The following is a 23106-nucleotide window of genomic DNA, read 5'->3' as shown; positions in this document are numbered from 1 at the left end:
TGCTTCGAATGTTTTCCAGTCGAAGGAACTTGGCCAAAATCCAGTTTCTCCATTTAAATTGAAGATGATTCTTTCCATTTCGACCCTATAATTTTATGCTACAGGCTACAGGTACAATTTCTGATCAATTTGTTTGAAATTAGATATGCTTCTGCATTATTTTTAAAAAAAAAAAAAAAACACCGGGGGTGAGGGGAAAGGGCTATACGTGGCTGGACCCGAACAAACCCAGCCATTGGCAATTCCGGCTTCCACAGCAGAGACAGATGAGAAGCCGCAAAATACTTATGAACCGGTCACCCTGTACGTATCAATGAGGAATATGTACCACTTCCAGTTGATGCTAATAGTCAAAGACTCAGAATCAATAGCTTCCGTAGATAAACACGTTATTAAAGGATAACTATCAGTATTGTTCACTTCTATTGCCTACTTTGAGATCTCAGAACCCCGTCTAAGCAGATGAAGATGAGGGTCTTTTAGAGAGCAGAGCTCCGAGTGAAGCGTTATCAGTCACAGGCGGGCTACAAGTGAAGTTTTGGCAAACAAGAGCTGAAACCTTGTCTGCTGCATAGTTATTCTTCGCCATGACAGCAATGTTGCCATTATGTGCTTCCCAAAATTCCATCTCCTTCTTGTTGTTGGGATCTATATGAATAACCTGCCATGAACATGAACACAAGCTATTTATGATAGCGACACAGAAAAGAAGAAAACTGAAAATACCGTCGTCACAATCAGCTATTACACTTACGGTTCTGTTAGGGTCATATAATGCGTGAGCTGTGGTAAGCATGCTTTCAAATTCCTTCAAATTCTTTTCACCCACCAGAACTACTTGCTTGCGGGAAGGAACGTGCAACATGTCTGCTGCACAACACAATAAAGGCACTGCCATAGCCATATCGTTCAATCTATTTTCAAATACTGCCTGCATGGGTCGTGCAAGGAAATATTAGTCATTCCAGCTTATCCCATGGTCTAGTTAAGAGACACTGTTGCGACTTATCCCACTCCGCTTATCATAAACATAAAAAAGCAGAAGGGTAGGGCAAACCAGAAGATGTTCTGCGTTTTGTCTATAATAGTCAGCCTTATTTCCAGCAACCATGGAAGCCAATCTTAATAGATTAATTGCAGAAACTGAGTTCCCAGAGGGTTCGGCCCCATCATGATCTTCCTTTACTCGGAGAAGAACTGATGGATCTTCTCCTGCCGTGTTAAAATAAGCTCCTCCCTCCCTATCAAGAAACAAAGCATCCTGCAAGCAGCTCATGTCATGAGTAACTTAATCTGTGTAACGTGTTCTGGAAAGGCAAGTAACTTTTTCCAAGTGCAGACGTTGATCTTCACCTGGGTCTCCTGCAGCTCAATTGCCCACACAAGCCAGTCAACTGAACCACCGCACTCATAGAGATCCAGCAATCCAGAAATCAGAAAAGCATAATCATCCAAAAAGCCAGGAGCTTTAGAGGGACCGTTTCGGAAACTATGCTGCAGCCTGCTTGTCTCTTCATTGTAAAGTTGCTTCCTAATAAAGGAGGCTGCCTTGTCCGCAATTTCCAAGTACTCCTTTGGCTGGAAGTTGTGCAATGAAAAGGAGAAAATCAAATACTATTATCAACGACTGAAAAGAAAAATATTAAATTGGCTGCAGGTCTGGCTCCAATATCCTCACCCATCAGTCCCTTGCACCTTCTACTGAAAGGCAATTGTATTAAAGAACATCAATCGTGCAACAAGACTTGTGAACAATAGTATAAAGTTGTACTTTTATGACAACAAATTATGGTCCGTCCAGCAGGTAACATTCAAAGAAAAAGAAAAGGAGGGTCCTGTTTCAACTCCTAAATGCCACGGGATTTAAGGATCATTAGTCATTTTGTTTGAATGAAATGCCAAAACCTCCATCAAATTACACTAGTAAAAACTTACTTCACTGCCGACAACAGGGAAGTTGAATCTGGTTCCTTCAGCTTCAACATTGAGAATCTTAGAGGCTCTAGCAAAAGATGAGATCACAAGCCCATTCCAGGATACAATCACCTAGAAGCATACGGTCCTTTGAGAATGCATGAAAATTGAAACCTAGACTGGTAATAGCTAGTTCTGTATATGAGTGAGGGGAAATACCTTATCATCTAAATGTGGCCTTGGTCGTTTTGACCTCACTTCAAATAGCTTTTGCCTGCATTCTCCTAGAATCTCAGAATATTTCTCAGCTGACATACCATATTTTGATGTCAATTCAGATATATCCTCTCTCTCTATCAGGACATTCTTTCCCTCGAATTCCTTGTGAGGATCACTCATTCTAGAAAGGTCACAATTGCCTGAGGGCTTTATGTAGTAGTGCTCTTTGAAAAGATCTGCATGCTGTCCAAGTATGTCTTCAACCTAAACAGAAACAGCTGAACTTGAGAATCCACACATACACACAGAGTAACAAACCAGCTATCAAGGGCCAATCAGTAGTTATTGCCTAAAAAAAAAGAAAAAAAAATCATGATGTTGCAGAAATAATCGTAAATCCGCAAAACCAAGTCAAAACAAGCCACTCAAAAAGCTAATCATATTTAGAAGAGAAATTATGCAAAAAAGCATTAGCCAAGGTTATGTTTAGTCAGATTTATTATGTGGGAAAAATACCGTCAATGACATTTGAAAATGAACAAGAAGAAATTTCAAGGTAAAGTTAAATTAGAATGTTTCCAGTCATGCATTATTGATGCTGTTTGGACGGCCAAACTGTAATTTAGAAAACAAAATGCATAATAAAAAATCCTGTGTAAATGTAAAAACCGATATATGTCCATGACTGAGAAATTATATTATCTTTTCATATTCCACACAGAACAATTTGACAAAAGAGGCAATCATCTAAGTATCCATCAACTACTGAAGAGTAATATAAGCTTACAAGTTACTATGAGATGCCTTGGTCAAACTAAAAATGTGCAGTTAGGTTATCCTGAGCAAGCTGAATGTTAACTATCTAAACAGGTGAAGATAGAGATCGCATGGCATTTAAATAACATTAAAGACGCATCACTTTATGCATAACAGAAAAAGGCTGAGAAATAAATGAAAAAAAAGGGCACAAATATGTTTGGTAAAGACCTCTTTGCTGGTCCATATATAAAAGGCTCCTTCCTTTTTCTTTGCAGCTCCCTCAGTTTCTGCACTGTCAGCATCCTCTGCCGAAAAGATTTCACCTTCTGGACCAATCATATCTCTCCTCATATAATCAAGGATATCCCGTGATATAAATGAATAGAAGGTGTCTTTTGTGACAGAAAAAGCATCTAAATAAGAATTAGCAAGCTGCCCTTGATCATATAGCATCTTCTCAAAATGTGGAACTGCAATCAGTGTTACAGTTCAGTAACCTATTCACCTTAACATTTTGTAACAGAGAACACAACAACAAATTGCAATAAATAATGAAAAACCAAAAAATAACATATATCTACGCCTCTTCAGAGTAACAGAGAACTAAAGTGAATAAAAATATCAGACACATATCAAAGACTTATTCCTGAAATTATTGTTGCCAAGATAAACTTACCATGCCAACACTCATCGACACTATATCTGTGAAACCCCCCTCCAATGTGATCATGAACACCTCCTCTTGCCATGCATTGCAAGGTAAAGAAAGCCATTTTCCGATGTTCATTAGCTAAACCCAACTTCCCAGTATCCTCCAATTTTTTGGAGTAGTAAAGCATCAGATTGATCTCAACTGGTCGGGGAAACTTTGGCGCAGATCCAAATCCACCAAACTTAGAGTCATAGCTTCCAGAGAGCTAACAAAAGAAATGATCAATTGAATAATTATAAGGACCTTGCAACCCTTAATAGAAAGAATTCAATGAAAAGAACCTCTGAATATATAAGAACTTTGTTTAATCATAAAGAGAGATGTGATATGTTCTTTCAACGAGAAGATCTTACAACAATGATTACTATCTGCGTCAAATTCTCACTATGAATAAGAAGACAAGATTTCTTTGTTATAATAATTTCTCCACTGCCTTGCTATTCTCATAAATAGGAGAGAAAACAAGATTAACGGCAAGATCTTGTTACGAGGGAAAGGCTTGACTTGGCCGAGTACATTAAAAAGATATATGGATGAACAAATACTTACTTGATCTGAGCATAAACGTAGAGCACTTTCAGAAACTCCATCGGCCAATTTATTCGAATCTGCAGCAGCAGAAAGAGCCTCAGAAAGCTGTTCAATTGCAAAGGCTCCACTCTTAACTAGTGTATCCCTCTGACTGTCCCAAGCTTCTTTCACCTTTCTGGAGAATGTAAGAAATTATTATACCATATAAGCAAGACATGGAGACAGCATTTTTTTTTTTTTTTTAAGCATTGAACCAGGAGTTTCTCACTCAACGATTTGGAACATGACAACTACAGACATTATGAGAAAGGGGGGACAGGCTGAGGTCCATGATTTGACTTGCTACGTACATTGATCCTTACCTAAGTAAAGTCTTAAATCCAGGTCGTCCATACTTATCATCAGGGGGAAAGTAGGTTCCACCCATTAAAGGTTTCAAGTCAGGTGAAAGGAACACGCTCAGTGGCCAACCTCCTCCCCCATACAAAGCTTGCACATAGGTCATGTACACCTAAAACGACAATAAGAAAATCTTTTAAGCGCATCCCACTATGCGTGAAACATGTTGAACATTCTCTGCACACCCCATTCCGAAGACAGGGAAGCAAACCCCATCAATCAAACTAAAAAAAGTTTAAGAATGAAAAGGGAATTCCGCATGAATCGAAGAACGCTGTTTATCGGGCCCCCTAACAAAGAAGGATTTACCTTATCGACGTCTGGTCGCTCCTCTCGGTCCACCTGTGGCATTGACATGATAAAATTGAATGGATAAAAGTAGAATGCGTTCATTAGTGATGTTCACAAAACGGTCAAAGTGAACAGATTAGGTAGAAGACTACTACAATTCAAAAAAGTACAGGCCAAAAAAATTAACGCAGACAAACTCCATTTGAACTCACCTTAATGCTAACAAACCAATCGTTCAACAACTTGGCAACCCCCTGGTCTTCAAATGACTCAACCTCCATAACATGACACCTGACCAATAATAGTTCAGATTCCCAAAATAATCAATCATCAGTCCATTATATTTTACCACTCTACTCTGCTCCAGAGATCGAAAGTCTACATAACCAGTTGAAGTTATCATACCAGTGGCAAGTGCTGTACCCAACTTCGAATAGAATCGCCATTAATATCATAATGCCAGCCAGCAGTTAATCTCATCAGCGAAATTTTCAAAAATAAAGAAGGGGGTAGCTCAGCGTTGAAAAAGAAAAAAAAAAAAGAGCAGGAAAAGAATTACTTGATAAGAAAATAGGTACATCTCTCTTTCGTGCCTCAGCGAAAGCTTCTTCACCCCATGGATACCAATCAACCTTCAATACGAAGTCAGTGATTAATGACAGCGAAAAGCAATGAAATAAAAAGACAATATTAAAAATCGACTCAACCCTGCAAGATCTCCGAAGACCCAGCAAAAATTGCGGTATCATGCAAGGACAGCAAAAGAAGCACTATTTCCTCTTTTTTTTTTTTTTTGTTGCTGTATCGGTACTTGACATAAAAAACTGTTGCATGGTTCATCTTCGCTCGCATCCTTTCAACGCATTCATCGAACAACTAAATTCAAGGAAAGGATTTTACCCACCGGATTATGGGCGTGCTGCAGCAAGTAAGGGCTGTGCTCGGCTACAAGTCGATTGGTATACTTGTGGGAACAAGACGTCGAATGGGTGGGCCTTTCAGCCATTGCCAAAACCTTGGGAGCGAGAATGCGTCGTGATATAACAGAGGAGGAAGGGAAGTGGGCTGCGGTATACGCGTATTTCCCAGGCGACGATGGTTTTGGTCGGTGAGGAAGAAAGCGATGAGAAGAGGAAGAGAGGAAGAGTCTGCGGAGCATAGAAATGTTGAGAAGCGAAGAATGTGAAAGAGGTTTAATTAGTGGGAGAAGTGGGGAAGACGTGGGAATTGCCATATGCGGGAAGGTGGAGATCGGTAGGAGATGCCATGTGTAGCTCTTGACCAGTGTACGGTCGGAATCCCTCCATGGTGGACAGGTGGCCCATCTTCCCGCTATAGTTATAAACAGATAACGCTTGGGCGTTTAGCACATACTTTTATGGAAAATTATAATGGGATCCCAAATAAAAAAAATAATTAAAAAAAAAGTCTCATAAGTTGTTATTCTCACTGTAGGACTTGTTATTACAAGCTGTTCGTTATTGAAACTTTTTAGTGATTTTTTTTTTGTGAGATTTGAATGTAATTCTCCTTAATTTTATTATATACATATATAGGTATATAGATGTGTCGTCTGAAGGCGAACATTTTGCTTTTAAAATCGCAGCTTCACAGTTAGGTCCAGAGCAGTAAAAATTCACTATAAACACGTTTTCAGTAAGTGAAAACAAAATTCTTTTCACATATTTATACTTATAAGCTTATAAACGGCCCCTAGTTGGCTCGAGCAAGCTTGCGAACAAATGGAACAATGACATCACCTACGTGGCCGCAGAGTCAGATTGCCTTAAAACCTAAACCCAAGGGAAAAAAATGTATATTTCTTATTTAAAAAAAAAAAAAAGAACACGATGCTTGAATATCACCAAGGGCCACTTAGGAGGAGCTAATTACCTCGATAAACTCTCAGTTACCATTTCCTTCTTTTGCTTTTTTGGGTATAGAATCTTTGGTATTAATTTGCAATCTCTTTAATTAACCCACGTGTTTCGAAAGTATTCAGGCTCTGTTGCATATCCATTTTTAAAGCTCAACGATAAATAATATAGCAGTCACCGTCGAGGTTGCTGCAGGTTCCTCCAGCACATATCTCAGTGCTCATAGCGCTAAACTTGTGAGGTTATTTTCCACGATTTCCATCAGTGTTTGCTAATGCATCACAGTGAGAGCTGCAGCCAATTGAGCCGAGAAGCTTGTGAGGAACAAACTCCTTCGTGATTGCGAGAGAAACACACGAAGCAGTGAGCACCAAAGTTCAACTGTCAATAGCGTCACTTTACACGATGATACAGACGTCAGTTCATCACATGAATGTGGGGTCTTGTATTCAAAATTGCTAAAAGTAAAATGTGCCTCTTATCTACACATGAATGATCAACTCAACACGTTGCAAACTTGAGATGGTGAGACTCATTTAAACGAGGAGAGCTATAAAGCAGATCTTCCATCCGTGACCAGTATTTTGTCAAAACTGCATATCCTGTGCACCATGATCAGCAAGTTCTTCCAGAGTTTTTTGCTCCATTGCAGCGCAAGACTGCACGAAGGAAGGCTCATTTGAGTCAGTACAAAGCATTCTCAATAGAGACACAAGAGGAAACAACAAAACTAATTGGAAAAAATCCAAAATGTTCATGCAAGATAAGATACCTGAACAGCATTTTCTATATCACCATCAAGAAAAGAGGTGAGCTCAAAGTTGACCTTCAGTCTGTGGTCAGTTACCCTGTTGTCCTAGATTGGGGGGGGGGGGGAATTAGTGTCATAAGTTGTCCACAAACCTTTCAGGAAAAAAAAATTCGTAAAGTCATTAACTGCTTTTCCTCAAACTGCTGTTCTATGACAAACCACTTAACCCTAGGTCACTGAATCTCAATAACTTTAATTGGATGAATGATTTCACCTTACAAATTATTTTGGAAAAAAAAAAGAAAGCAGAACATTATCATGATATGATCTTTCACTTTTGGATGATGCAGGAAAAGGTGTGAACAGAGAATGGAGACAGCAACAAAGAATACCTTATAATTATAAGTCCGAATTTTTTCTGCCCGGGCACCCGTACCAACCTGTTAATTGAAATATGGAAAAGAACAATCTATTACAATAATGTAAATTGCAAAGCTTTAAAAGAATGAAAGCTCTGCTTTTCCTATCTTTCTTTCTCTTTTCCCCCCCGGGGGGGTGAGATCAGGGATAGAACTTTGCCGCCACACCCAAAAAAAAAAAAAAAAGAAAGAACAAAAGTGTTTGCTCCCTTCTTGCTGAAAATTTTTATTGCTTGCTATGAATGTTTTGAAGTCTTGCAGACTTGCACAAAACTTTTATCATAATCATAACTTTTTTTTTTACATTGATCAAAGTAGTACATTGAACACCCGTAGCAATTCAAAGCATACCTGGGATTTCCTTTCATTTCTTATCGACTCTTGCTGCTCCCGAACCTTCATCTCATATCTGTAACCAAGACCATTATGATTTTGGATGTGACAACTAAAGCAAGGATTAAAGAGATTAATCAAGAAATTATGTGAGTGTTCTTGGATCATTTGGTTGATTTTGTCGTCATGATCTAAGTATCTCTTGGTTCCTATGTATAATAATGATATGAACTCAGGTAAGTTTGAGAACATTTGTCTCACGAACATTTATATGAGTGGTAGAGGATGAAAAGTTGACAGAATAGTAGGGATGAGTGGAATCCATTAACAAAGCCAAAGCCTGTGAAGTTGAAAGGAGTAATTGGTGAATTTTGTGCTTACAGCTTTGCTCTGAGCAACTGAAAAGCTCGATTCTTGTTCTGAAGTTGAGTTCTTTCTTCAGTACAAAAGATTCGGATGCCTGTAGGTTTATGGAAAAGATCCACAGCTGTCTCCACCTTATTAACATTTTGCCCTGCAATACCCTTGCTTGGTAAATGATAATGGAGTTGACTCTAGTCATTACGGATGGAAAATTCAGTTTCATGATAGAAATAGTGTTGTATTCGTAAATCTGTACCTCCAGCGCCCCCGGAACGTGCAGTTGTAAGTTCAATATCTTTTGGGTCAATTACCACTTCTACTTCATCCGCCTAGATAAACATTTCTAGCATCAGCATGATAAGTTTAGGTTTTCACAATAGAGAAAAAGCTACGTCATTGTATCTTGAAGAAAGACACATACCCCGTGCACCAGCTGATTGTTATAACTAATAAATGAAACCCTTTACAGCACATTTAACTGTATAAGCCCTCAAATAGAGGAAGGAGGAATGTTTGCTTTAAGAAAGAAAAAAGAGAGTAAAAATAAGTTGAGATATAACATAAGCCTCCGGGTCATAAAATGAAATCCTTCTAAAAGACTAGATTAATCAGTTGAGAAACCTCTAAATTCATATCTACTTGCCAAATAACTAGATTTATGCTACTCACTGATTGATGGGAGGCCACAAATCACATGCACAAGGTGTAGCACCCACAGAACAGCGAAAGAAAGGGATCATGATCAGTTTAGTGGTCTGGAGCCGTCACAACAGAAGCGGACAAGGGAGGCAAGGAACATGTAGAGGAGGAGGAAGCCACGTTTACTTAAGCCACTAAGTCACTAACACCACTGTGAATGTTTTAAGGATGTTTCATATATTCATTATTTGACTGTTGTTATTTCCTAGCTCTATAAATAGCTACTGTGAGGATGTTTTCAGAAGCTAGAAGGTATTCTCTATTTCTTGTACTAAGGGAGATTCTCCTGAATGTTAGAGCTTCGAGAGTAAGGATTCTTGCTCAAATACTTCCAATAGATTTCCTTTTAGTAAAACTATCAGTTATAAATCCTACCTCTATCACTGACAATTATGATACAGAGTTAAATGCTAAAGAGCCATGCACAGTGTTAGCTCTACCTCTGGCATGATAGCTACTGTTGCAGTAGACGTATGTACACGGCCCTGTGCTTCTGTTTGAGGAACACGTTGAACTCGGTGGACACCTGACTCATATTTTAATTTACTGTAAACACGTTTACCTTTGACTTCCATCACAAATGTTTTGAATCCTCCTTTTTCAGCCTGAAAGATGAAAGCATTACGCAAATTATAAAATCTAATGAATGCCAATTTTTATGGGGTTGGAAGGAGGAATACCTCAGAGCTTGAGACAGGAGAATACTTCCATGAGTTCAGCTCACAATATTTTTGATACATTCGGACCTAATCAGACACCAATAACACTAGTGTTCTTAGATATGAACTTCACAATAATCGCTCATTCATTAAAAGTGTAATCTCTAGGCATCCAAAAAGGCCTGTGCGAAAAGGTAGGAAAAAGTTTAAAGCCAACTAAGCAATTCGGAATTCACCCAGTTGACTAGGGAAATATGTGGGTTTAACGATCGACTTCATTTTCCACGATGTTTGACAGTGAAAGAGGCTGGTCTATTTTAGTACCAAGGGATTAGGAAGGACAATTACAACGTGTACCTACAAGATCACCAGCCCATATTCCAGCCTCATCACCACCAGTTCCTGCTCGTACTGCAAAAGTGAATGGTACTCATCCTTAGAGTTGGACAGCTAGAATGAAACATATGCACAAACAACATATTGACATGGAGCGAAATCTGAGACAACAAAATACAAATTAACACCATCAAGCTATTAGAAGACAGGCAACACAACATTACTGATATTGTAAAGGAGTGAAACAATAGTAGCAGAATGTTAAATGACCCCGTACAGTGACAATAGAAGAATGTTAAGCAGAACTAACAAGAGAGTTTGGAATTCTGATTCAGGGAGATGTAAAATATAAAAATGCAGTAAAGACCACAATTCATATCATTCACACGTAGAAGATAAACCAATGAGTGCCAACTGCTCCGACTAGAAAATTCAAACGCAGAGACAACAGTCAATTTCAAACCATTCAGTTCAGTTCTCCACATAGGCCTGCTCTACAGAAGCTCTATTAATCCCTCTCTTTTGTCAACTGTATGTTCCATCGTTTGAACAAAAGTTCCCATCATGATACATTCCATTAGGCCTGAAAGTGAAATACTAGTTCCAACAAAGTAACTTAAATAAAGAGATGATTCACCTTCAAGCATAATATTTCTTGCATCCAAAGGATCACTGGGAAGCAGCAGCATCTACAGTAGTGTAATACTATATCCATCAGTTCAAATTAGACAGAAATGTGAACATGAAGGAAGAAAAACTTCTTAGATAGATAACAATAAGAGCATAAATAAGATTAAAATGATGAGGGCACTGATATTTAGGATACACTGCTTGGTTTTGAAATTAGAACTTGTTATCAGAGGAATGTTCAATTGATAACAACTACCAAGTTGATTCAATCATTGGTATCAAGCAAGGATAATTAGCAAACAGAAAACATTTCAAGTGAACACCGTACATTTGACCGATACAGTAAATACCAAAAGCAAGAAAAATGGAGCAGACCATGAATGAGCTAAAATTGTTCTTTACTTGGTAGGGAGACAGATCAAAAACAGGAACGACGACAGAATATGACATAAAACTGAAATTTGTGATGCAAAGTACAAACCTTAAGCTTCTCCTCGAGCTCTGCCATTTGCCTGGAAAGACTCTCAATTTCATAACTTATCATTTCTGCCATATCTTCATCGTTGCCATCCTCCTTAGCTAAAGCTGACATGGTGATTAAGAAGAGTCAGACTAAATGATTTTCGAACAACCATTCATTACCTGAGGAGCCAGTGGAAGATTAAAAACTGAGAACGAACCTTTGGTCTCTTCTAGCAGCTTCTCACATTCCTTAAATCCCTTGTAAGTTGCAACGACCTATTTAAAATGATAACATTATGATATCACCAAAAGGGTTCAATAAGACATAGGCATAAGAAGGCGCAAATAAGTCACAGTACCTCATCAAGTTCAGCCATTGACTGTGCTAATTTTTGGTATTCACTTGGATTCGATACGATGTCCGGGTCGGCAAGCTTGACCTGCAAATATTGTTAGCTTACTGGTTGTCCACGTAATCATGGGTTTCAAATGCACGATATAGGAATACACACGAGATACGGAAGGAACTATGATGACGAATCCAGAAACTCCTAGTGATAATGTACTACAGGAGTGGATTAGAGGCCACAGCGGAAAAGCGGTTACTCTTAACAAGGAACTAAACAGAGATGGATTTTGATGAGTGCACATAACGAAGTATACTCAAGGCCTAAAATAGTTACAACTAGAACTTTTAATCGAAGGCGCGTACCGATAATTCTTTCCATGTCTTCTCAGCGGATTCCAGCTTCGTTATCAAATAAGGTTCCTACAATTAAGAACAAATGAGCAAATAACACGTCGATTTTATCAATCCTTTGAGGAAAAGACCCCAGAAAATAGAGACGGCAAATTTGTCCCTCAAACGTTATCCGTGCAGGAAAAAAAAAAAAAGTTTCTTTTGCTCGTCTTCCCAGAGCATTTGTTGCGTACCGCCATGCACACGATTCTTGGAGCTCTGTGTCTAGTACTGGGTAGAACGGTGACGCATCTTTCAATACATCGTTGAAGTGGACAATGTCTTCCGAAGCCTACGAGGCGGCGCGTGGAAACTATTCGAGCAGGGAAGCTCGCCATTAAGCTACTCATGCTCGGAACTCGGGTGGACGTAGCGCGCCAAGAAATCAATATGATGAGATAATCAGATAAGTGGCAGGAAGGTGTTTGGATGCGATGAAAGTTGTCCTGGGCGATTCGGGCGCGTCAATCTGCTCATGGTGTGTGTATCTTTATCCAGAATTCATATCCGGGCAGATTCGCTGAAGCCTGCCGGGTGGCAGCTAATCAATTTTTTCGCCAGAGGGTAACAACTAGTAAATTGAAGTTAGTTGATTGATTTCACCGGGGAAAAGAAATGAAGTTACTTGATGGCAGGAGAAATTTATGACGAGTGATAACAATTGGACCAGTCTCTATTATGTTTTTTTGGCCAACACCCTTTTGTTTAATTAAAAGGCTCCAAATTTGTACTAATTTTTTTCCTGATGTCAGTAATAATTTTTTAATAATTACTTGATATATAGATTTCATTTATATATTTTCTCAAAATTCATTTTTGGCATTTTGCTATGCTATGAAACTACTTTCCAAATTAACGCATAAGAAGAACTTTTTTAATTAAAAAATTGAATTTTTCTGAAATAAAAGATGAAAAAACAAAAAGCAAAACTATTTTACCGAGTTAGATGAGCATTTTGGGCTTCTCGTGCCAAGGCCATCTGCTATGTTATCCATGCTTGTCACAAAATTTTTCCCCTCCAATGACAGCGTATATCATATTGATTTATTTATTTATTATTTATTGCTAACAAAGTCACGCCACTTATACGTTAACAAAGTGAGAATGGCCGTATTGTTTGAGATTTATTTATGAGCAATACAACTTTTTATACTTTTATGTTTTACATTAATACTTATCTGATCATAAATATAAGACATTTATACTAGTTCAGTCATAAATATAAAATCCTTATACACACTAGTATAAGGTTTTTATATTTGGGATCAGAGGAGTATTAACTTTAATTTTCATTTTCTTTCTTTAAAAAATCTAAAGTCACAAGACTTGTTGGATTGGCTTATTGGGCCTAGGGATATGCAAAAACATGGTGATTCGGTATAGTCTAGTCTAACCCGAGTAAACCCGGTCCAATTCAGTTCAGAAAAAATTATCCAAAAACAAGACTAGACCATACTAGACCGGATTGATTTTATCGGGTTGGATTGGATTAGGGATTGACCCCTCAGACCAATTGGTCCAATCTAGTCTGGCCAGATTTTTTTTTTATTTTTAACTATTATTTATATAATTTTAATTTGTTTCAATTCTTATATATAAGTTTGTTGTTTATTCAAATAATCAAGATCTATCTACTAACTTCCTAAGTAATGAGTATGTGTATATATTTTTTATGATATAAGATCTATATTAATGAGGATTAATAAATAAAACATGACATTATCGAGAAATTGAAAGGGAATGATCAAATTTGATGAAATTTAGATTAAAATATGTGCAAAATTTTATATAATAAATTATAGTCTTGCTTCCCATTGAAGAAAAAAAAATTTTAAAAATTGAGCTCCTAGACTGTCTAGATTGGTCTAGACTCCAAAAGACCAAGTCTAGTCCAATCTGATCTGGGATTGGTACTAGACTGGATCACATCCCAGGCTATCTTTTTCAGCCCGAAGTCTTTATTAGCCCAGACTTCGGGTTGATAATAAACCCAATCCAGTCAGGTCCATGCACACTCCTAATTGGGTCAATGCTGCAACATATACTTTATATGTTTGTATTTATTTTTTTGGTGAACTTGTATTAGCATTTTTTGCTACTGAATCAGCCTTCTCAGGCGACAGTATCTAAATGTAAATTTGAATATTGCTATAAAAAAAATGTAAACTCGAGCAAAAGCTCAGCAAAAATAGCTTTACTAAATCAACTTTTAATAACCCATTATCTACAATGTTTAAACAATGTGATTTGTGCATTTTTAATATTTTATAATTTTTTTACTGCTAATATCTTACGTTGACATTGATCACCAATTACCCATGCAGTAATATAAAATTATAATCAATGTCGATATTATAATCACTGATACAGGACAAAATAAGTATCAATATAAATTATAAAAACTGCACATAATCAACAAATTAGAAATCAAGCAGATTGTTTTTGTAGGCTGCTCAAAAAAGACAGACAACAATTTCCTTATAAAAGTATATTTATACATGGCCTAAAAATCAAATGATAATAATATAATTTCCTAGTCCAGACGCGCCAGCACCTGACTCCATGGCCCAATGGATAAGGCGCTGGTCTACGGAACCAGAGATTCTGGGTTCGATCCCCAGTGGAGTCGAAATATATTATCTACTTGCTATTTTTCCAAATCACACTTCTTTCCGCGCACGCGAGCCGACGTCGTATGGAAGTGACCCGAACCTTCCTTCTCCTCTTGGTGAATCTGGGCATAGCGTTGATGGTGGCTCCTCCGCTTGACTTTGACACAACTCGTCGGGCTTACATTTTGCAGAGTTTGCGTTAACAGAAGTGCACGGGAATGCGGATATCCTTAGCAGGGTTTCGAAGTTCCTTGCCCTTTTCAGGGCTAATCAGTAGTTGCCAATCGCTGGTTTCTTTTTCGTCATCATCTCTCGGGTTCTTGAATCTTCATTTCTTACTTCTTCGTCTTTCTGGATATTTAGAAGTACTTACTCTAGTCAGGATTGTCTCCTACTCGTCTCTCTAGCTGCTCTCTGAACTCTGAGGGATGACGTAGTGCATTGCACCATCGTATTTATCGCAGGTTGCACGCAATGAAAAATGAAAGTTACCTCATGAAGAAAACGTATGAAATGAGAACTATTAATTAATATATATTATGGTTCAACGAGCAAGAGGTAGAGGATCGACCGGCACTGAGAATTCAATCCTAGTGAGCATCAATGGAATAAATTTTCTTCTTACCCAGCTTCTCCTGCTATGGATGAGATTTGAACGTAGGGTGTCCAAGCTAAATTACCTTAACTCATCCACTGGAGTTACTCTTTTAGTTCGCTGCCTATTTTATTGCATTTACAATACGCAAAATTGCATTCCGTTAATCATTGGTTAATTTCTGTAATTGAGTAGTCAAGATAATACTACGTTTTACGGAATTAGGAGACTGACTTTGCTATAATTAAGCAATTCGGACCTATGGCCATATAATGCCAACAACTTTTGAGACTTGGAACATCAAGGACTGAAAATTTCAAAGATACGTATAATATTATAATTATAATTTTCATATGAAGTGCAGTTTCCCGTCCTATTTTAACAAAACTGCATCACTTTCTGCAATTGCCTCCTAGAGCTGACATTAAAAGGTCATAGAACATAAATTTTCTGCCAAGGAGATTTGTGAGGCTAAAGCTACAGTCTATAGAGCTGTAGCAAATTGGAAAAGAAATGCGAGCTTGGAGGAAAGAAACATTGGTTTGAAGAAATGAAGAAATTCTGGTTCCATCAGTGTATTGTTTTTAAGTCCTCTTTTGATTTCTGATTCTGTTTCTTTCCTTTTAGATTGTTTTAATGGACTATTGAAATGATTAATTGATGATAAATCTGATATTACTGGGAGACTGTTTGTTATTTAGAGTGGTAAGCATTGAGTAAAGTCATTGCATTTCAATTGTGTACGTGACCGGTAGAATCTTCTGCATCTCCGGTCCACTTTCTATCTTTTCTTTGAGAGCGAGCTGAAATACTCCCATTATATTTTATTGTCCAATCTTGGATGGACGTTCACCAGCCTACTGCAGAGAAACGCATAGCTGACTGGAGAACTCACGCTCTCTGATCGGTAGCTGTAGACGAGAAGGGTAATTCCAGAAGATTCCGGTTCTAGTTTTTGTTAATTCAACTATGGTTATCCCCTCCCAAATGAACATTTGATTTATAGTTGCATTGCTTTCCAATTGTGTAATTTCTTGTTAGCGAATTGATATTGGAGCATACACGATGTTCTTCAAATCAGTGTTTGGTGTTGGCTGCTTTGGTTTAAAACAGAATATTCTTGGAAAATATTTTGCGGATGAATGTGAAGTTATGCTTGAAGCATAAGAATAATTATCTTCTCAAGTTCAGTAATTGACCCTCCAACTAAAGCTTAAAAAAGGACTTACCCTCCTCTGCATTATTGGCTTCAATGACCATTTGGCATATGCGTCTGGGGAACTAGGATAAAACAGGAAGGTGCGAGGTCAGTTCTTGGCATCCCCTTGGGGGGAGGACTTCCTCATGATTCCTCCACCACTGCTCCTTATGTCCAGCTTTTGTCATTCACGATGTCTGTTGTCTTATATAATATCCTAGAGTAGCATATTTTCATTGCTACTCCTTAGAAAGATAATAAGAAACGAAAGGCCGATCTATGAGCTAAGGGACAATTTATTTTTTGAGAAATCGCTGCGTGCGGAGAAGGATTTGGTGCGTATTATAGAGGATGCTAGTGTTTGATTGCTGAGGCTGGTTACCTGTTTGAAGGAAAGCTTTTAGGAGCTTCTGTGTTCGACTAATGAAAAAACAGAGAGATAGAGGACGTGATTTTTTTTTTTTGGGAATAAAAACAGAAATACAAAAGAAACAATCAACAGAAAACAAAGAAGGACGTGATTCAAAAACACGCGTATAGTGAATTAGGTTCAACAAGGTGAGCTCAATTGAAATCACGCTAAAAAAAACTGATGTTGAGGAACCTTGTGGCTTGTAGAATTTCACAACCAATGACTTATGCAGGGAGTATTTATTATCTAGAGGAACCTTGGGTGGATCATTGGGTTGTATAGATACGGACGCATACCGTGCTCGCCTCGGCGCGCTAGAATCCCTATTTTGGCTCAAAGCGTAAATTACGTCTAATTCCAATGACTCATCAACAAAACTGCCGTAGAAATTTCATTTAGTCTAGTACATCGCCAGTTGAATTATTGGCTGCAGTTAATGTAAGATTGCATTATTTTAACGTACGCCTGCATTCTCTCAAATTTCATTATTACTTCAACTTCCTATAATATCATAATAATGTCTTCTTCCATGGAAATTAAACAAATGGTCTAATACATAATAGCAGGAGCCTTGCATCATATAGGTCAAAAGAAAACCTCAGGCTCACATTATACGAGACATACATGGGATACAGGAGTTCATCACAAGACTAAGTTACTTGAGGGCCAAAAAAAGACAAGAGGAAGGGACTACAGTGAAAATGGGCGATGAGAAAGTTGACCTCAGTGAGAGGGGATGACTACACGAGGCATATATAAGAAGAGGAGAGAGAGAGAGAGCCCTAGACAAAAATGGCTCGAGCCTTTAAAAGCAGTTGATTAAGCTTGTTTTGAACGTTGAGACTTATGACTTGAGCGGCACCACCGATGAACTGTTGGCCTATGAACACGGCCGGTACGCTTGGGCTGCAACCCAACTGGAGAAGCGCCGTCTCCACCTGCTCCTGCTGGCCATTTGGCAACTTGTCAACCTCTATCACAGTGGGGTTGGCTCCAAAGTTGCAGATCAGAGCCTTCACGGTGTGGCTCATGCAGCAACTACTCTTGCTGAATATCACGACTGGCTTGTCCACAATCAACGTCCTCACTACGTCCATTTTATATATAAGCCTGTTTTGCTTAAATAATCTGCTCTCTGCAACTTTAGCTTCAGAGCAGCTCTATTTATACTAGCTACCTCCGTTTATTCTGGCATATGAGATTGATCTGAGCAGCTTCCCCACGTAGAATAACATCTCATAGAGAATAAACGTTGTAAAAGTTCTGTCATCTTTGGGTTCCAAAATTGCCCTTTCACTACTATATCCTTATGCTTTTCTAGAGTGACTGCTCAGTGAGGAGCAGCTCATGAGCACTCGCAGATCATCCATCAATTAATGTATACAGCCCTTGGTATTGGCCAGGTTAGGGTTGCCTCTTTATTATTTGCGTTTGCCTTAGATGAACAGCTCTCTCATATGAATATTATCTGCCTTAACTACTGTGTCTTGGGAGCATCTATCCGGGTCAGTATGGAGAGAAGATGGGCTTATTGCTCGGCTACAAGTAGCGGCTTTTCATGTCTTATCAAGATATTCGCATCGATTTCAAATCGACAATACTAAAAGCTGAGTGAGAAAAAAGAAAAAGAAAAGATGCTTATTCAAAGGCAACAAGGAGAATTTGCCTTTCTCGTTAGTCTGGCCCTTAATAGCATGAAAAATCCACACATATTGACCGTACAGGAATGGGAAACAGGAAAAGCTACCTGAACCTTAAGTACCTACCGAATTTTCCATTCCACATTGTACTAAGGGGAAGATGCCCAGAAGATATTCTTACACAGCAAGCTATATTGAGGCTTCTGCACAGGGGCTTGTTATTCTAGGCGTTTCGTCCTGTATCAATGAACCTACTAATTAGGTATATGAAGTTGTCTTATATATATGATGTCATATAAATGGACTCACATGTTTTGATTTAATATATGGTTTTGGAGGTCCCCTGCACAATGTAAGCGAATGCTGTCACTGGCTTTAGTCAATATGGTAGTGAAACACATGGAAATAAAGAAGACGGAAGAGAAGAAATTCCTTCACTATTTGATCACTGGGGAAAAGAATAGAGGGTTCAGTATTATCGCTAATCAATTTGGGGCGGCTTTGATTTTTGCATCCAATCAGATATTGCTTTATCTTTTCAGGACATTTGATAACATTAAAAACTCACACTATCATTCCAATACATATTTGATCTTCTAGGTTCTGGCGACAGAATTTTCCACGTGCCTGCAGCTCGCAAAAGCACCCCCTTCGTTACTCTCAAAGGCACGTTTTATCTATTCGCATAAATGGCTCAAACATAAAGCAAAGGGTCACTTGAGTACAATCAACTCGTCCTTCTAATCTTTCATTTCAACTGTGTTGAAGCATTTATGTGCAGACTAGGAAAAATATATATATATTAAATGCATTTTGTATTATTATTTTTTGTGAAATATTACTACTACTATTAATATTACTGTGCAAAATGTTATAAAAAAAATATTACCGTGTCAAATTTTCCAGCCCAGCAAAAGCATATAAAATCTACGCAGGAAAGTATTTTCAGAGAAATATTCTCTCAGTATATCATATGGAAGCAATAGAGATGCCTATTTCTTCTATGAAATTAATTTTATGGTGAGTGCACTCCATGCTTTTCTCTTTGGGGTGGTTGGGGGTTGGGGTTCAATATATCTAAAAGTCCTTTTTATCCCCCACCTTGTTGTATAGGAATAAAAGTGGTGGATGATGAGAAGATAAATACTGAGAGAAACTACTGCATGTTGAATTAGTATCATTAGCCAAGAAAGCTTCTTCTTCTTTTTAATTATTATCCACCCCCTTTTATAATCAGGCTCGTATCTTTTATTGTTATCAGCAGTTCAGCACTTTGTCTACTGCGACCTGAACTATCAGTTTAAAGTTAGCAGGGAAGCTTGCTGCTGGGTTTCGTTTTAGTGTTATGGGCGTCCACCAGGTAACCATTACCCATTCATGCATTTTCTTTCTTCATGCAGAACCACTGTTCTTGGTGAACCGATCGTCCATGCTCATATGATATTGTTAGAGATGAAGAACATACGACAAAAGAAGAGAAACATGACGATGCAATTGAATAATATCTTACACTGTAAGCATGCATTCATTTTATTGAAGAAATTAAACCAGCAAGATTCTCATTTTAATACGACAACGAGAAAGAAACCCTTTTATGTTCAGGTGTGTGTGTGTGTGTAAACACACACCTGATACTCTTCGACTATATATATATATATTAATATTACAGCTAGCTAGCCGGACACAGAAAATTAAGGCTCTTATTTGAACTCGAAAGAACGAATTCGATGGATTACTTTCTTTTCCAAATCCAAATAGCTTTGGCGTTCATGAGGAGAGGGGCAAGCTCATTGCGGAGATGGAGGCTCATGATCTGATTAGCACCACCAACGAATTGCTGACCTATGAAAACAGCTGGAACACTTGGTTGGCATCCCATTTGAATCAATGCCCTCTCAATCTGCTGACCGTTAGCCATTTCATCAACCTCGTACACTGTCGGGTTTGCCCCGAAGCCACTTATCAGTGACTTGATGGAGTGGCTCAAGCAGCAGCTGCTCTTGCTGAATATAACCACCGGTCTCTCACCCACCATGTTCGTGATCACTTCCATGACTCCAGAGATCGGTATTGATATATATGTTCCGCAATAACTAACGCGTAGAATAATTGAATCAAGCTTGGCCGTGTGTAAACTAGGTTTCATCAAAGGCCTATTTATAAACTCGAAAAAGAATATAATAAGATCGTATCGTGAAGTTCTCCTTTCGGTGTCTGAACTGCACGTGCTGTCGGTGTGGATAAACAAGTTGCCTGCTTAGCTAGCTGGTGTGTAAGGTCAATCTAATGAGTTCCCAGCACCTTTCTTCAAGAATAAGATTCATGGTTATGGAGGGAGGCATCTTTTTTTTGAGCAAATCCATCTCTGATTATGCCGTATCTTAGTTTAAGACAATAGGTGAACCTGTGAACTTTGTCATTTTGCTAACTACGAATTTTCTCTGCGTTTGTTTTGTGGCCCTCTGTTGGTTTCGGGGCACCCGCACTTAGATTTACCTATCAACTTTCTGGGCCTATTCATCCTAAGATTCGCAGCCCACATTGAACTCATAAAATTTGATCGGAGCTTATTTCTAGAAATTAAGAAATTTAATTATTGGGTGCTAAAGATCAAGGGCACGTACACCGTATATTTATACATGTCATTAATTAATGAATTACATACATTCTACTATCAGAGTCGTTGTGTAGTGTGTATATACACTTATATGTATATGCTCCGACCATCCGAAGTGAAGATAATGTAGGACGAGACGACCGTGTGAGTTGATAAGAGGAATATATGTGAGTAGATAAGAAAGCGACGAAGATTATAGAAAGAGGAAAAGGACGAATATTGATGTTATAATCAAAAATATCTGTGAAAGTGGAAGGGAGTTTGAGATGCAGAAAACGAAGACGGTTCGTGGCACGCAGGCAGGCATCATCGATGAGAGACGAGAAAAAGTGATGCACTATATATAAACATATGAAAAATGTCGCAGGCTCCGCACAAAATCGAGATCTCAAAGATATATTCTGATGAGATTGATAGATCGATCACAATGCATGTCGGTTTCAGTGGATTCTCTAATTTGGGTGGGATTTCATCTTTGTTCATGCTGTTTCACGTGACAAAGTTGACACCTGCAATCCCATTGGTGAATTTATTAGCAGACGTTAATAGAAGATCGCTGCCTCTTATTCTGAGGGTCTCTGTGCATTATCGTCATACATAACTGATGAAACCCTCCGATATTTTCAGTACTGCCTCAGGACGGATTCCTTCGAACTTAATTAATCCATTCGTCTACAGTCTCCCTTCCGTCATCAATTTCGACCATTTGATTAATCCAACGGCAAATCTGCCTCTTGGATTTTCTATAACCCTCTCAATTATAACAGCCTCATTTTGGCTTCTGTATGTTAGGAATTTCCTCTCCATTCACGAGCACCCATTGCCGGAGAAGAGATCGACGGCAGCCATGGAGAATGCAGAGATGGATGCAGCAGGAAGGATCATTCTTGCATTCGCTGTTTAATGCAGATGCATGCCTTAATTGTCTCACATTCCATAACAGTTCCCATTTTCTTTCCTTCTGCTTAGTTATGTATTCGACACCATTCGGTCTTCATCGATCACCTTGAAAGAGAGAGGGACAGAGAGGATAACGCCGTCGGCGGTGGAACGGGCGGACGCCGGTTCCACGTGCTCTATGATCCAAACTGATCGCATGGCTGCAGATGAGACAGGTAACTGATGACTTCTGAGATTTCAATGACAGGCCTGATATACCGCATCCAAGATTATAAGTATAGCTAGCCAGAGAGTTGAGCCTTGCTCTTCGTTCCTTGCTTTATTACGCGAAGATGTGATGGATAAACCCCAGGTAGCAGTACTTTACGTGCAATTCATAAACTTTACTTTAGTGGCTCAAATTTTAAAGATGATGATAACATTTCATGAGCGTGCAAGAGGGAAGGAGCGTGAGAGAAGTTAGATTGACTAGACAGTTTATTGTAGATTTTTACATTAGAATTAATATTTTCCTGCATATTGTAAACGAGTCCTTCTTATGATTTATAGATGGTTTGGCTCATTTTCAAACTTATTATACTGTTGAAATTTCAATATTGAAAATTTAATATATTGCGTTGATGATCAATATACTATCTCCGGTCCTATTTATAAGAGTTAGTTGACTAATTTGAAAAAATTAAAGAAAAAAGTTAAATTAGTTATTTGTAATAAATATGAATTGTCTTTTCTAAAATATCCTCATTAATCAAGTGTATTGGCTAGAACTATTATTGTTAGAAGGATTATCTTGGAAAAAAATATATAAATAGAAAAGACAAAGTGGATTAGGGTCTTATATTTAAAACCAAATAAAAGTAAAAAAAAGGTTTTATATTAAGGACCGGAGGTAGTATATATATAAGGATTTATTTGTAACCACTATGTGGATTGAATTTTAAATTACAAGACATTGATATAGGCTATAGGATTAAGATGTTTAGGGGAAATAATAAGCTAATAAGTAATAACAGTTAAGCTCTAGCCTATAAAAAGGAGA

At 38.2% G+C, this 23106-nt stretch overlaps 5 protein-coding genes and 1 non-coding gene across 11 annotated transcripts; 2 read left to right on the top strand and 4 right to left on the bottom strand.

Moving 5' to 3' along the window:
- Positions 1–52: 52 nt before the first annotated feature.
- On the bottom strand, positions 53–6135 carry LOC114759175 (spermatogenesis-associated protein 20). 3 transcript variants are annotated; one of them, XM_028948283.1, is made up of 15 exons: positions 5730–6135; positions 5385–5457; positions 5231–5270; positions 5038–5116; positions 4844–4876; positions 4498–4646; positions 4154–4310; positions 3569–3809; positions 3121–3362; positions 2134–2397; positions 1936–2046; positions 1354–1578; positions 1058–1261; positions 755–931; positions 53–661 (listed from the first exon to the last, which is right to left on the bottom strand). In XM_028948283.1, exons 1-15 carry the CDS (start codon positions 6057–6059, stop codon positions 455–457), a joined length of 2532 nt encoding a protein of 843 aa, XP_028804116.1. In that variant the 5' UTR covers positions 6060–6135; the 3' UTR covers positions 53–454. The 3 variants fall into 3 exon arrangements, with proteins under 3 accessions (XP_028804116.1, XP_028804117.1, XP_028804118.1); XM_028948284.1 differs by having other exon boundaries at positions 5231–5252; positions 5730–6134; XM_028948285.1 differs by lacking the exon at positions 5730–6135 and having other exon boundaries at positions 5231–5242; positions 5385–5451.
- Positions 6136–7066: 931 nt separating this feature from the next.
- On the bottom strand, positions 7067–12615 carry LOC114759176 (peptide chain release factor APG3, chloroplastic). Of its 4 annotated transcripts, none has more exons than XM_028948286.1 (15): positions 12288–12615; positions 12067–12123; positions 11714–11794; positions 11573–11630; positions 11374–11477; positions 10900–10951; positions 10288–10337; positions 9948–10013; positions 9708–9872; positions 8825–8897; positions 8587–8719; positions 8224–8281; positions 7846–7893; positions 7475–7558; positions 7067–7361 (listed from the first exon to the last, which is right to left on the bottom strand). In XM_028948286.1, the coding sequence occupies exons 1-15, from the start codon at positions 12441–12443 to the stop codon at positions 7290–7292; spliced, it is 1257 nt and encodes a 418-aa protein (XP_028804119.1). In that variant the 5' UTR covers positions 12444–12615; the 3' UTR covers positions 7067–7289. The 4 variants fall into 4 exon arrangements, 3 of the variants coding, with proteins under 3 accessions (XP_028804119.1, XP_028804120.1, XP_028804121.1); XR_003741890.1 differs by having other exon boundaries at positions 7305–7361; positions 7475–7605; positions 12288–12443; XM_028948287.1 differs by lacking the exon at positions 7475–7558 and having other exon boundaries at positions 12288–12443.
- Positions 12616–14649: 2034 nt separating this feature from the next.
- TRNAR-ACG (transfer RNA arginine (anticodon ACG)) lies at positions 14650–14722 on the top strand. Its single transcript has one exon. It is a non-coding gene; the product is annotated as a tRNA-Arg (tRNA).
- Positions 14723–14923: 201 nt separating this feature from the next.
- LOC114759232 (uncharacterized) lies at positions 14924–15854 on the top strand. Its single transcript, XM_028948361.1, has 2 exons — positions 14924–14995; positions 15732–15854. Exons 1-2 carry the CDS (start codon positions 14924–14926, stop codon positions 15852–15854), a joined length of 195 nt encoding a protein of 64 aa, XP_028804194.1.
- Positions 15855–17446: 1592 nt separating this feature from the next.
- Positions 17447–18048, bottom strand: LOC114759179 (monothiol glutaredoxin-S6-like). Its single transcript, XM_028948294.1, has one exon. The coding sequence runs from the start codon at positions 18005–18007 to the stop codon at positions 17693–17695; it is 315 nt and encodes a 104-aa protein (XP_028804127.1). The 5' UTR covers positions 18008–18048; the 3' UTR covers positions 17447–17692.
- Positions 18049–20282: 2234 nt separating this feature from the next.
- LOC114759231 (monothiol glutaredoxin-S1-like) lies at positions 20283–20603 on the bottom strand. The gene has a single exon (XM_028948360.1). It carries the CDS (start codon positions 20601–20603, stop codon positions 20283–20285), a length of 321 nt encoding a protein of 106 aa, XP_028804193.1.
- Positions 20604–23106: the final 2503 nt, after the last annotated feature.

The sequence above is a fragment of the Neltuma alba genome, unplaced genomic scaffold (assembly GCF_004799145.2).
Source record: "Neltuma alba isolate B1F8T4 unplaced genomic scaffold, ASM479914v2 tig00010802_pilon, whole genome shotgun sequence".
Lineage (NCBI taxonomy): Eukaryota > Viridiplantae > Streptophyta > Magnoliopsida > Fabales > Fabaceae > Neltuma > Neltuma alba.
This window is presented reverse-complemented; position numbering and strand designations above follow the sequence as displayed.

Bases quoted from the DNA above. Each gene is read 5' to 3' on its own strand.
- LOC114759179 (XM_028948294.1), bottom strand. From the start codon at position 18,007: ATGGACGTAGTGAGGACGTTGATTGTGGACAAGCCAGTCGTGATATTC.
- LOC114759176 (XM_028948286.1), bottom strand. From the start codon at position 12,443: ATGAGTAGCTTAATGGCGAGCTTCCCTGCTCGAATAGTTTCCACGCGC. The intron at 12,124-12,287 runs GTACGCAACAAA...TCTTAATTGTAG, and splicing joins CAAGAATCGTGTGCATGGCG to GAACCTTATTTGATAACGAA. The intron at 10,338-10,899 runs GTGAATCATCTC...TCACTTTTGCAG, and splicing joins AAGAAATATTATGCTTGAAG to TACGAGCAGGAACTGGTGGT.
- LOC114759232 (XM_028948361.1), top strand. From the start codon at position 14,924: ATGCGGATATCCTTAGCAGGGTTTCGAAGTTCCTTGCCCTTTTCAGGG. The intron at 14,996-15,731 runs GTTTCTTTTTCG...TGACATTAAAAG, and splicing joins TCAGTAGTTGCCAATCGCTG to GTCATAGAACATAAATTTTC.
- LOC114759175 (XM_028948283.1), bottom strand. From the start codon at position 6,059: ATGGCAATTCCCACGTCTTCCCCACTTCTCCCACTAATTAAACCTCTT. The intron at 2,047-2,133 runs GTATTTCCCCTC...GTATGCTTCTAG, and splicing joins GGCCACATTTAGATGATAAG to GTGATTGTATCCTGGAATGG. The intron at 932-1,057 runs GTTTGCCCTACC...CGACCCATGCAG, and splicing joins AAAACGCAGAACATCTTCTG to GCAGTATTTGAAAATAGATT.
- LOC114759231 (XM_028948360.1), bottom strand. From the start codon at position 20,603: ATGGAAGTGATCACGAACATGGTGGGTGAGAGACCGGTGGTTATATTC.